Below are 14,679 nucleotides of genomic sequence, written 5' to 3'. Positions count from 1 at the left end.
GTACTTGGGGTCTGTTGTTGCAGAAAATGGTGGAGTGGAAGCAGATGTACGTCAGAGTGAATGAAGGATGCGAAGTGTTGGGGGCAGTTAAGGGAGTAGTAAAAAATAGAGGGTTGGGCATGAATGTAAAGAGAGTTCTGTATGAGAAAGTGATTGTAACAACTGTGATGTATGGATCGGAGTTGTGGGGAATGAAAGTGATGGAGAGACAGAAATTGAATGTGTTTGAAATGAAGTGTCTAAGGAGTATGGCTGGTGTATCTCGAGTAGATAGAGTTAGGAACGAAGTAGTGAGGGTGAGAACGGGTGTAAGAAGTGAGTTAGCAGCTAGAGTGCACATGAATGTGTTGAGGTGGTTTGGCCATGTTGAGAGAATGGAAAATGGCTGTCTGCTAAAGAAGGTGATGAATACAAGAGTTGATGGGAGAAGTACAAGAGGAAGGCCAAGGTTTGGGTGGATGGATGGAGTGAAGAAAGCTCTGGGTGATAGGAGGATAGTTGTGAGAGGCAAGAGAGCGTGCTAGAAATAGGAATGAATGGCGAGCGATTGTGAAGCAGTTCCGGTAGGCCCTGCTGCTTCCTCCAGTGCCTTGGATGACTGCGGAGGTAGCAGCAGTAGGGGATTCAGCGTTATGAAGCTTCATCTATGGTGGATAACAGAAGGGTGGGCTGTGGCACCCTAGCAGTACCAACCGAACTCGGTTGAGTCCCTTGTTAGGCTGGGAGGAACGCAGAGAGTAGAGGTCCCCTTTTTTGTTTCATTTGTTTGATGTCGGCTACCCCCAAAATTGGGGGAAGTGCCTTGGTATATGTATGTGATTAACATATTTAGACAATGTCTTCCCCTTCGGGGTTAGTAACAGCAATTATATGAGGGCACTACATCTGGTACGAGAACAACAATGGTTGCCAAACAGCGTGTACCAATATCTGTTCTCATTGAGGATTCATACCAGAATGGGAGAGAAGGCCAAGGCCCTTATTACTACCGGTATTGTACTTACTTGTTCTTGTGAGAAAAGAGTATAGGTAGCCGGTATGTAAGCCCCTGCATCACATACCAATACATATCTTTGCATAAGGAATGTTCCCTATAAATATTCTTCCACCTTGTGAAATGCACTGGCAAACACATAACTATCAAGTTTCTTGCCTTACCGGAAGGTTAACGCGAGCTCTCAGAAGAAGGCAAGCGTAGCTTCCTAGCAGGTGAAATAGAGGGTGTGCTGCAGTAGAAGGACACAAGTCCAAGTGCAAGTGGATGAGGGTGTGGTTCTGTAAAAATGCACGCAGGAACAGGTGAAGCATGCGTGCGAGCAGACTGGGCCATGCAAAAGCGAGTAGCTAAGGACTCACTCCTGCAGGAGACCTCATACAAGTGAGGGCATATACTGTACATAATAGCACGCTAATGGCAATACTAATAAGTGTGCGAGCAAACAGATGAGGAGCACACCAATAAGTTAGGAAACTCTTGTAGAAGTGGTAGCGTGCACACGAGAAGAGGAGGGCACACCTATGGAAGGACGCGCAAACAGTTAAAGGAGTACACCAACAGGTGAGGCTCTACACATGGTAGCTCGCCAATGTGTAGGAGCATTACCTCATCATCTCTCTGAGTCGTCTCATTTCTAATTTAATTTTTGGTGAAGGAGTCACTGGGAATCTTGGGAAACACCGTCTCTCTAACAGGTTGACAAATAGTAAGGTTTTTTCCTTTAAACTGGCAGGGTGAAGACCTGGGTGGCAGAGGTGAAGGAGTAACTTGAAGTTCTCCTTCCATTGACAGTGTGTAACGATGTACCATTTCCTCAATCAAGATGACATCATGACATCATTATCACCAGTACACACTCACAAAGGAATAATCACCAACCAGAATGATGTTAAATAGAAAAGAAGTGTATATTGACAGGTTACACAGGAAAAAGTTAGTCAGCTATAGTTATTGGAAAAACTGCAAAACCTTTCTTAATCAGCCTTGCATACAACAAACTGCCAACAATTCTCTCCAGCAGCTGAAAACAAAATGGTTACTCAAGTATACTGGCTCGGAGGCAGGGCTTACCAACCACTAGCAGCTATGGACACCTCGCTACAAATTTTAACAGTAAAGTTCAAGCCAAGCTGAAAACTCACTCCTGTTATAAGGCGAGGATTTGTATTTGCATAGGAAGAACTAAAAAATTACAAAAGATCAAACCTAGAAATCTATTTCAAAAGATTCCCTAGGGTAGTAACAATAAAAGGTCTACAAAAGTTTCAATGACTGGATTCTCTGAAAATGTTGACTATTCTCAGTATCTACAGGATTTAGCTCCAAATATTGTTTTTGAGACACACTTGAAATATCACATGTGGTTTTACTGATATGTTGGACTTCATTATTTTAATTCTAGAAAATAATTTCCTTAAATAACTAAAGATAACAGTTAACTTCAAAAAGACAGATACCTTTCATAGTCCCCATACTTCATATTAGCAATATAAGGCTCAGTAAGCTTTACATACAAAACATTCAAAATTAAGACTAAAAATCACTTGCGTATGTAGTCTTCATACATTTAAAAATTACCTGAAAATTCTTCCATAATTCATGTCATAAAAATTACTATAACCAGACCACCAAAAGTGCATTCTTAACCCTCTAAGAGATGGCCAGAATAGTCAGTCTAAGGACTGGCCTGAAGGGTAAGTTCTTATGAGAATAAAATTAATATATAACCTAATAAATCGCTGCTTTATACAATCTACATAATAGGACAAGCAGGAATTGCTGAAATTTTGACAATTTCTTAGCTAGATCTGTTCAATACTTGGTCATTATCTGATGACCGATATTTAAGTATTTTCACAATATTAATATGCATAATTACAATGTCATAGGAAACAACAAAACAGAAGCATGGAAAATGTTTGTTTGTTATTGTGACATAGAATTTTAAAGCCTACACAAAACAACCTGACATAACTTCAACACGATTTCATTCAAAGTGGCTGGGGCATTCTTAACAAAGTAAGCAATAATGTTATATTCAGTAAAATTAAATTGACCATGGCGAAGCATCCACTAATGACTAACAAAAATAAATAAAGCTTACTTTGCAATAATAGAGCATCCTCCTCTGCCCTCTGAGCTTTAAGCTGCTCCTCTTTTAGCTTTGAAGTGAGCATTGACAGGTGTGTATGAACCTCTTCGGAAGAACTTTCCAGTCGACAAACTTGACTTTGCAGAGATCCAACCATCTTTATTTTTTCACTCATCGAAGCTTCACTTGCCTGAGAAAAGAGGAAAATAAAAATGTATGAATTATGCAACACTTCTATATTCTATATTTGATAAAAAGAACCACAGCAATTACTCAACAATACTCTTTGTAGGGAGAAATTGAAGGTGAATCTTCACAATAACTATAACAAAATATCTGGATCATGTAAAAAGTATTTCATTATCATATATCAATGAAGTTCAAGCAGACTAGTCACAGTTTGAAAGGATAAATAATGGCCTTTATGATTTTTTCTTCAACAAGGAATAAAAACTGATGAACATGATGTAACTAGAGTGGCACTCGGTAGAGAGCATGCCTTGGCTATACCAAGCAGTTTTATTTTGCTCTCAACTCCAGCGTGTACTTATACTTCAATACATTTTCTTCAAAATCTAATGGCTTTGGCCTTTGGTTGTACCCCACGTGTCCACCAAGTTTCATTGAAATTGGTTCGGTAGTTTTTGGGCAGTCTTGTTCGTAAACCACAATTTTATGAATAGGATTGGGTTGGATTTATGTATTTGGGCAAGAAGACATGACACTGGGGATGGGAGGGCAGTTTGAATGGAAAGTTAAGAGGCTGGACAAAAAGATGGAAGAAAGGAAGCAGGAACTGAGGTATAGCAGAAGGCTGAAAAGTGAGTGCAGCTTAGGGACAGAGGGTTATAGCAAAGATCTTTAAGTATACCACATGAGATGTACTGATGCCACTTACTTTAATCAAGTTTTATTTTTCAATCAACTAGATTACAGTACTATACTTTCTCAATTACAAAAACCTTGTGCATCAATTGGCATTAATATAATGGGTTAAACTAACTAGTATGTATGTATAGTAATGATAAAAGATAATCCCTATTTTTTGTTTAATTTGAACCACTGCACTGAAAAGAGATTTTGACGAAGGAAAAATCTATTTCTGGGCGAGGAACCTGTGTCGCCCAGTGAAATACTCCTCTAGCACCATTTCTAAGGCATAGTTATTGCTGAATATACCAGAGAAAAAAAGATGCATGGAATGCCAGGAATAAAACTAGCACGCTCACTCTTGAGTGTCAGTATAAAAAACTGGGGCATGATTGAACCATGACCATAGATCCCTCACCAATTAAACCTCTCCTTCATCAACATCCCCTTCCACCCCTACATCTCCCCACCCCTTATCTTCATTCTTCTATCAGCACCTGCGTTGGTCAGACGTGTTTTATTTTGCTCTGTGTTGTTTTGTGTTTTTGAAGATGTCCGACATTTTAGAGATCCCTGCTCCCAAGTTGAGTATTATATTTGTCTGTTAGGGATTTCTAAGTAGCGACATTTATTTATTCTTATCCGTGTTTGGTTTTTTGTTATCGCCGCTTGTGTTCCCTTGAAATGTATTTTTCTAAAGTATTTCAAACCACTGTAATGATTTTTTTTTTGTTTAACCTGAACCACTGTAATGATAATTATATCTCCTTACCATCGGCAATCCATTTAAGTAAAAAGTGCTAAAAACTATTCATGCTTGAAAGAACATAACTGAAAAGTGCGTGCTGTACACACCGCTAGCTGCTGACGTAAATTTGAGGATTCGTGGGAAGCAGTGATAGCTGCAGTGGATGCCTGAGCCAACTCGTCTCTGATCCGTGCTACTTCTTTATCTGCTGATTCCTGTGCCTTCCTGCTGGTCTCCAAGAGTTCTGTGAAGTGAAAAATAAAGTTTAAAAGTTTGTGCATATACATTAAAAATGGAATAGAGAAAGAGAAAAAATTAAATGATATATATATTTACTGTACTGTATCACAATTCCTAGTCCTTTGTGAAGAGAATCAGCAATTAACACTAACACTTTTACAAAGAGCATAAAGAAAAGTATACAAACTTTTCCAGTTTCTTTTGTGAAGGCTAATATTTTTTTCCTAATAATCCATTAATCTCTCAACACCATTCAGTAAACTTTACATAATTCTATACTAATGGCTTCAAGTTAAGAGCTTTCAAAATGGTTTCTTGCAAATCTAAATTAAGACAAAAAAATATCTAATTCTCATCTATTCAGTCTTTATAAAATGACAAAAATGATCTCAAGATTAGCAAAAGTAAAATAAGACTCAGTCAAATCTTAAACAAAATTGAATTTTAATAACAAAATATTTATCTATATACTCAACTGATGTCTATATTGATTTTTATCAAAGCTTGCTTATATTGATCTGTACCAAAAAAAAATATTGAAAAATTTTGGCTTTCTCAGACCTCTAGTGTAGTAATGAGATCATCTAGATGCTAATGGTAATACAGTAACTGTGGCGTGGATAATCAGGACAGTTTTTTTTTTTCGTCTCTTTGAAGGTCAAAATTGATCCCTATCCTCTTTACATCACTAGTCAGTGGGAAAGAGAGTGGGCCTGTATGACCTGTATATGAGCTTCAAGCGAGTTTAGAAATTTATTCTATGAGCTTCCCCTAATGTTTATACTGCTGATTCCCACCCTCTGGTGGCGGTGGGTGAATGAAGGAAAGAGATGTGTCACAAATAGACCAAAAATAAACTAATTTAATCACCTAAAATCAATATTTAGTCTACCCTTGGTAGCAAACCACCTGTAACTAAAGTTTGTAATACAGTAACTTGGGAAAAAAAAAAAAAAGAGAAGAGAGAGAGAGAGAGAGGAGAGAGAGAGGAGAGGAGAGAGAGGGAGAGAGAGAGAGAGAGAGGAGAGAGAAGGAGAGAGAGGAGAGAGAGGAGGAGAGAGGAGAGAGGGAGAGAGAGAGAGAGAGAGAGAGAGAGAGAGAGAGAGAGAGAGAGAGAGAGAGAGAGAGAGAGAGAGAGAGAGAGAGAGAGAGAGAGAGAGAGAGAGAGAGAGAGAGAGAGAGAGAGAGAGAGAGAGAGAGAGAGTGTTTTTTATCGTTTATTTTGTAGGTTATACAGTTGTCTGTATCGCAATGACCAAATCCGCTAGGATAGAACCTGCGAATAGGAAGGACCAGCTGTACTTAACGAAACTAGAAGACTGCCCTTACAATCAATAAGTGAAAAAAAGCTCTTATGAACGGGAGAATCTACAATGGGGTAAAGTCGACCTGCTACAGAAAGGTTGATGCAGAGACCTGGAGACAAAAGATAGTACAGCCTACATATGCCACGGTTATGGTTATAGCCATTAGCCTCTTTTTTGTCTCAATACAAGAGGGCCTAAGCCTATTGAAAGGAAATAAAACAGGAAAAGTGTTTAATTTTCCGGGATAGGAGTCAACATAAGCAAGAACATAGAGAAGCAATATGAAATAATGCAATATCATTATCTAGTTTATACAAATTTTCTCGGATATTTTCAATTATTCTGATAAACTGCATGCGTACTCACTTCAATTTAAAGAAAAGTAGCACAATCATAATCTATAAATGCAAATGTATAGTACTGTATCTCCTATTCTTAGAGACTATCAGCCATTTGATAAAAACAAAGATATTGTAATCATATAGAATCTTAAAACAACACCAATGTATGTACAGTATTACTGTCTTCTTGTTCTCCAAAATGTGTTACGACTGCTCTTACCTTGAAGCCTGAGAATGTCTGATCGTAAAGTTGACTCCTGTTCAAGATCTTTGTCTTCTTTATCTTCTAAACTGCCATTTACATTGGAGTCCTGGAATAGATTAAAAAGGACTATGCTTAGATCAGATGCTTCATTTGAAAAACTAGATTCAGAACAATGTTTAATTATCTAAAAAATAAAATAAAAAAAGCATAGTTCACACAGCTTTAAGCACATTATTCAGTAAAACCTTTTATCCACTTATATTTCCAAAGAATTCCCTAACCTAAGGAGTTTAACATTAAGTCAATAAAAAAAATTACCATCAATCATGATTAGAATACAAGTATTATAAATAATGAGTTCAATAGGAGTGGAAACATTCTACACTAAAAAATTCCTATAGTCTACTATTAAAGTTTCACTAAATTTAACACTTAAAATCCTTACTTTATAAAATTAAATGTAAATGTTAAAGCTATATAGTTTCTCTACTTGTACAACAATGGATACATGCAAGTCAATAGCAAATAGCACGATGATAAAATCTTATCAGGTAAATTATTTACATGCTTCCTCTTTCATTCCAGTTGTGTTAAGCCTCATAATTATAATTTTCTCCTTAATTTCCTTCATCACACCCAACAACAAATGATAATTCTGATTTTGGCAGAAGGCGTGCCAGTAAATCAAGTCATTTTCTTTTCATACTTTAACAAGTAATATTAGTACAGTACTGTACAGTATTCCCATTATCGAAAAATCCTGCAACGATACCAAGTATATCTAATAACGTCCAAAGATAAGTCCTGAAAAGAGAGCGAACGAACATATTCATATGATAACTAATAATAAAAGTCTATAAATGAACTGAATGAAGACTGATATCCTACAGTATAATATATTGGTGCTGATGTAATATTCATAAAGAAGATATTTTGAATATGTTTAGAAATTATATAAACAATACTCCTTGTTATTTATATGTGCGCATAATCGCAATACAGTTATCATGACCTTGAGATCAGCTGATGACTACCAAGAGAAAAACAAAAGTAACTGTTGATTATTGAAATGCCTCCAAAATTGAAAAATGGGATGCAGACATGCTTTAATAAATCAAAATTAAACACAATAATGTCTAAAGAAATATGAAGACTTGATAATTCACTAAAAATGAAATACTGTATGAAACCTTAATAATAAACTACCCACACACACACACTGAATGTATTCGTAAGGTAACTAATAATACTGGCTATAAATGAACTGTATGAAAATATGATATCCTATAACATATTGGTGCTAGTGTAATATTCATCGTAAAGAAGTTTCAAATGTCAAGATATTATATAAACAAAATCCCTTGTTATTTGTATGTGCGGATTCTCTCGATATGGTAGCGGGACCTTGGGATCAATGATCACAACCAAAGGTAAACAAAATAGGCTATAACTATTGTTTATTGTTAAAATACTTCCAAAATTGAAAAATAGAATTTAAAAATGCTTTAATAAACCATATGATATCCTATGAACCAAGAAAATGAAATATAATGATATACAGTAAAAAAATATTAATAAAATAAGACTTGGATCATTACAGTATTATGCTAAATCTATGGATACCTCACTTTTTAAGTTCAGCACAAGTCCAGAAAGTTACGAGTCTCTCAGTCCCTATAACGGTCAGTTGATGACTACCTGTGGTAACTAGCTATCATGGGGATTAAAATATTCAAGTATTACTACTCAAAAGCCAATTAGAATACTATAATTCTTAGCTCTTTCAATTTACATTCCAGTATAAACTTAAAAACTCTACTGTATACAGCATACGCAGGGTGAGGTAAAAAAAAGAAAGATTTAATTTGCCATAAAATAATCTTAGCATACCTATTCTATTATGCCTATAATGAAACAAAATTTGCTATTCCACAAGCTAAAACATGTACAGTATCCAAAAAATTATAGTTAAAGAAGTTTGGGCTCTTTCTGACAGTTGTGGGAGATGAGAATTACTTTAATATCTGAAGAAAATTGTCATAACTCCAAAAGGTGTCGGTGTAGAGAAAAGAATAATTTTCTCCTATTTTCAACCTTTGTTTTTGGGGCGTAGAGAACAGTAAAATCTGGCTAAACATGTATTTTCATTTAGTGTAAACTATTGGTAATGTTCAACATTTTTTGGCTAGAAATGGTTCCAGCCAAATTAGTAAAATTAATTTTAAAAGTAATTTGTATTTTTACCAGCTATATGAACACAAGTCCTTTAAATACAATAGGGTATATTGTTTTCAGCATGAGCTGGAATGGCGGATGAAATTGTTAACGACAGGTGGTGAGCGAGGGCAAGAAGCTCTGCTGCCCAACCAGTAAGATCATCACTTAAAATTTTCTATTTGTCCCTACATGCATACAGTACACTGTAAACATCTTATCCGTTAAATTAGGATACTCACTGATTTGTGGTCTGCAAGTCACCCCAAAAATAAACTGGTTGGTTCTTTTTCTTCCTTGGATGAATAAACTGATAGGGCATGGTCTGTCTAAGAAGATTGGTACATTGTTAAAGGAAGGATCCTTTACCACCAAGGGGATAGCAGTCCAGGTTGGTATATATTCCACCATCCTCCCCCTTGTCTAGGGAGGATAGAGGAGATCATTTTCAAGATTCTATTGAACAGAACTCCGAATTGTATTTTACCGGCATCAAGTCAGATCCAACAAGTAACGTTTCAGCCTCTTCAAACCCAAGTGAAGGGCAGAAAGAATGAAGAAAAAGAACTGGTCATTCTACCTTCATTCCAAACTTACACCCATGTGTTACCATGGACAAGATGCTTACTGTCTCGCATGGAAGCTAGGCTTACTTCACAACTACTTAAGCAGTCACAACAAGACAAAGAACAAAGGCATCAATGGACTCGTGGGTACTCCTTTAAATTAACCTTTCACTACGAGGCAGGGGATAGAACTTCAGTAGCTACATGCACACCTATTCTATGATTACCTACAATTTCATGTTTATTTGATTTGCTGCAGATTACAAGATTAATTTTTCAAGTTTGTTTTATTTTCGTTGGTATTTCAAAAAAAAAAAAAAAACTTTCTATTCCTTATGAAATGATATAATAATTATTCAGAATTTACTTTATATTATTATTCTACACTAAATGATAGTAAAGCCCTGTGATTCTGTGCAAAGTAAAAAGTTCTGTATTCATTGTGATGTGATTATGTGATTGCGTATCAATTGCATGACAGATAGTCATCGAAAGACATAAAACTAAATGTAAGTTTCCTGACAAGAAAGAGAGAGAGAGAGAGAGAGAGAGAGAGAGAGAGAGAGAGAGAGAGAGAGAGAGAGAGAGAGAGAGGAGAGAGAGAGAGAGAGAGAGAATATTGCATAAATTTAGTTCATTAGACAAATACACTCTAGATAATTGCAGTTTTTGGTATGAAGTACACAGTTTACACTTGCATGACAAATTCTGCGAAAAATGCCAATAAATGAAAATTATGACAGTAGGCAAACATTTACCCATGGAAAGGATTAATAATACTAATATACTTGTGTAAAATACTAGTGTGTACGACCCGCCAACAATGACGGCAAATTATACTTAGATATACATGCGCACAACACACACACACACATATACATCCACACACCCTTCTCACCAGGGTATCACTACTTTATCTCCCCTTACTCGAGGGAAGTAGAGAGCTAACCATAAGATGAAAAAATTTTTATATATATATACAGGTATTGCTCGACTTACGACCTATGCGACATACGACTATTCGACTTTACGACAATTTTTATCAGGGTGATGACATCACAAGTTTATCGGAAATAGGACGAATATTTCCTTGAAAATAATCTATTTTCTTGTATACATATAAACTGATTTATCTTGGTAAATTATTATTTTCTTTTATTGTTAATATTCAGTATTTATTTTCAGTTAAAAATACATTAAGAAAAGTTTTAATATCTGTCGAGTTCATATTATATGTCTGGTGACGTCACATCACCGGCGGAAAGCGTCCGGGCAATACAGTGATTTCCTTCCAATAGGCTAACGATTAACATTAGTATTTCCATTATCGAAATATTAAATAACGACACAAAGTATTTTGAGGGTCTGTATCGGTTGTCATGAGTACTGCGTAGCGTAAATTTGACTGTACGCTAGTTTTTTTAATCTCTGATAATGGACCGATGTTTATCTAAAGAAAATATACTATTGGGGCAAATATTTTCTTGAGAATAATATATTTCCTTTTACATTATAGAAATAAAATACTTTTGTTTGTTAAGTTAGTATTTTCTTTTCATTTCTTGCAAGAAACAAAGAAAATTAATTTACATATTTTGCAAGTCATTCTTTGTAGAGATTACTGTACGTCACATGACTTGTGACGTCATGAATCTGGCGGAAGCGTGCTGACAAACCGAATGATTTCCTTGCATTTTTACCGAGTAATCTTATTACAGCATTCCCATCATCGAAACACCCAGTAACGATATCAAGTGTTTTAGTGGTCAGTATCATTAGTTATAAGATTAGTATAACTTACCGTAAATTTAAGAAAAAAGTCTGATGACGTCATATTTCTGGCGGAAGGCGAGAAGCAAATCAAGTGATTTCCTTCCGATGCGTTACTATTCCCATAATCGAAACATCGAATAATGATATATAGAATTTTTTAATAATTTTCAAAAAAATATGAAGATACAACTGAATTAAAAACAAAATACAGAGAGAGAGAGAGAGAGAGAGAGAGAGAGAGAGAGAGAGAGAGAGAGAGAGAGAGAGAGAGAGAGAGAGAGCGTATTCCTTTTATAACTAATAATAAGGTCTATAAACGAACTGTATGGAAAATGTGATACCCTATAACATATTGGCGCTGATGTAATATGCATTATGAAGAAATTTCGAATGTCAAGAAAATTATATAAGTCAGTGTTATTCGCACTATATATATGTGCTCATAATAGTAATACGGCAGCGTGACCTTGAGATCAGCTGATGCCAACCGAAAGTAAATTAAAAGTATTTGTTGATTATTGATATGCTCAAGAAATTGAAAAATAAAATATAAACGTTCTTTAATAAACCACAATTAAACACAGTAATGTCTAATGAAATATAAAGGCTTAATATTGAACTACAATACTGTATGAAGCTTCAAAAATGAACTACCCGTATGCGATTGCGAGAGCGAACACACACACACACACAGAAAGAGCAACAACGAATTCGCATTATACTTAATGAATACACGAACTGTATGGAAACTGATTTCCTGTAACATATTGGCGTTGATGTAATATTCATCATGAAGATATTTCTAATAAGTTAAGAAATGATAAAAAAATATGCCATACGTATGTACGCCATATTTTGATACGGTAGGTAGCGGCACTTTCAGATCAGCTGATCATAACCAAAGGTAAACAAAATTTTCAGTACTCGATTGTAAAATGCTTCCAAAATTGATGAATAGAATACAATAATGCATTTATAGAGCATATGATATCCTATGAAACAAGAAAATGGAATAATGATACAGTAAGAAAATATTGACAAAATATGATCCAGATGATTGCCGAATCATAACGTATCAAAATAAATCTACGGAAACTTCACTTTTCTAGTTCGACATACGGCCAACTCGACTTAAGACTCATCTCTCGGTCGTAAGTCGAGCAATACCTGTATATATATATATATATATATATATATATATATATATATATATATATATATATATATATATATATATATATATATAAATATATATATATATATATATATACATATATATATATATATATATAATATATATATATATATATATATATTATATATATATATATATATATGTATGTATATGTATATATTTATGCATACATACATACATACATTATATATAAAGTCAGCGCGGGTCGGTCTGTCCGGGCAGCATCCGCCGTGCATTCATTTTGGTCCCCCCCCCCATATCTACACTAATACACAATATAAATCAATAAAAATTTAATTGAACACTCACCAATATCCCTGCTACTTGTCTATAGGGTAGCCTTTCCTCTTCTTGACCTCCAAAAGTCGTCGAGGAACACTATCGGCGAGGTTTTGGAGTATTTCGGCAGGTATTTCCGCCCCCACCTTATGGAGCGCCGCCTCGAGAAGTGTCACGTTTGTCGTCACTTCTTTACGAAGGCGGGCTTTAACTATCGCCCAAAGGTTCTCAATGAGCGAAATATCAGGACTTTGACCTGGCCAATCAGGAATATAGTTCACTTCGCTTTTTTCCAGCCACTTTTTCACTTTTTTAGCCGTATGGCAAGGGGCACCGTCCTGCTGAAAAATTTCCGCTCCTGTAGCCGCAAAACAATCCGCTAAATTGTCTTTCAAAATGCTCAAATAGCGGTCAGCATTAACCGTTATGCCTTTAGACAAAACAACAAGGCTTGGGCACCACCGTAGGCAAGCGAACCCCAGACCATAAGCGATGCTGGGTGCTTAACTGTCTTGGCCGTGAGATTAGGCTTAAGAGGATCTGACCCCTTTCGCCTCCACACTTTTTTCCCGGTCGTCTCACTCACACAAAAGGTCGCTTTGTCACTCCACAAGACACTTCGCCACTGCTCCAAGGTCCAATCCTTGTATGTCTTGGCAAAAGCAACCCTACTCTTTCTTTGTTTCTCAGTTAAAGCGGGCTTCTTTCTCGCGATCACTTTCTCGTAGTCAAGGCGCTTCGACAGGTTTTCCTGAATCATACGAACACTGACGTCGCTCAACAATTTAGGGTTCTGTTCTTTCAGTTGCTAAGCACTTAATGTTGGATTTTCTTCTAGGCTTCGCTTTAAAATAACTAAAATACGATCAGGAATCTTCCGGGGGGGGGGGGGGGGGGGGGGGGGGGGAACCAGCCTGGGAGTGAGAAGGGATCTCGGAGCTACCCCTTGCTTTGTACTTGGCCACCAAGCGTCTCACTGTTCTCTCGTTCACGCCAGTATTCTTCACTATTTCCTTCATTTGCAGACCTAAATTATGACAGGTTATCACTAACAATGTCATCGTGACTTGTACGGGGTCTAGACATCACTGGGGGGGGGGTTTGATAGACAAAAATGCCACGCGAACTCACAAAAGAACGATTGCAACTCGGCCCTCTCAACCTGACACAACCTCACTCCACGACTACAGGAAACACACTGACTAGCTTCCACCTACGCAGATATGTAGATGCCAACTTGTATAAAAAGATGCCAATTAGTCAATTTGTCCCAGTCGATTTTTTCCCCGATAAACCCCATGCCTCCGATTTACGCGGAACGCTGTGTCCGGCCCACTACCCGGACAGACCGATCCGCGCTGACTGTATATACATTATTTTATATATATATATATATATATATATATATATACATATACATATGTATGTATATATATATATATATATATATATATACATATACATATGTATGTATATATATATATATATATATATATATATATATATATATATATATATATATATATACACACACACACACACACGTCACAAGAAGTTGAGAGTTCGCTTGCTTTAAGCAAAACTCTCAGGCGAAAGATAATTTTCACCTTTGGTGCTGTGATCTAGGCTTACTAGAGCTTGAATTGCATCATGAGGACTTGAAAGATTGCTTTCATTAAGCAAAACACTAGGTGAATGGAAGCTTTCACCTTCTGGGCCCCAATGCAGGCTCACTAGAACATGAATTGCATAATGAGGAGTTGAGAGATCATTTGCATTAAGCAAAATTCTCCAGTAAGAGGAAAACTTTCACTTTGGTGCCACGATTCAGGCTTGCTAGAGTTTAAATCAC

General features: G+C 36.2%; 1 protein-coding gene across 1 annotated transcript in view; it reads right to left on the bottom strand.

Moving 5' to 3' along the window:
• The window catches only part of Slmap (Sarcolemma associated protein), a 173,869-nt gene that overhangs the window by 38,702 nt on the left and 120,488 nt on the right, over positions 1 to 14,679 (bottom strand). Inside the window, exons 22-24 of the mRNA XM_068366299.1 lie at positions 6,816 to 6,906; positions 4,815 to 4,951; positions 3,102 to 3,279 (exon numbers count right to left, since the gene is read on the bottom strand). Of these exons, the coding sequence (XP_068222400.1) occupies positions 3,102 to 3,279; positions 4,815 to 4,951; positions 6,816 to 6,906 (406 nt within the window). The remainder of the gene's footprint in view (positions 1 to 3,101; positions 3,280 to 4,814; positions 4,952 to 6,815; positions 6,907 to 14,679) is intronic.

Source organism: Palaemon carinicauda, chromosome 3 (genome assembly GCF_036898095.1).
Source record: "Palaemon carinicauda isolate YSFRI2023 chromosome 3, ASM3689809v2, whole genome shotgun sequence".
Lineage (NCBI taxonomy): Eukaryota > Metazoa > Arthropoda > Malacostraca > Decapoda > Palaemonidae > Palaemon > Palaemon carinicauda.
The sequence above is the reverse complement of the archived record's forward strand: the minus strand, read 5'-3'. Positions and strand labels throughout refer to the sequence as shown.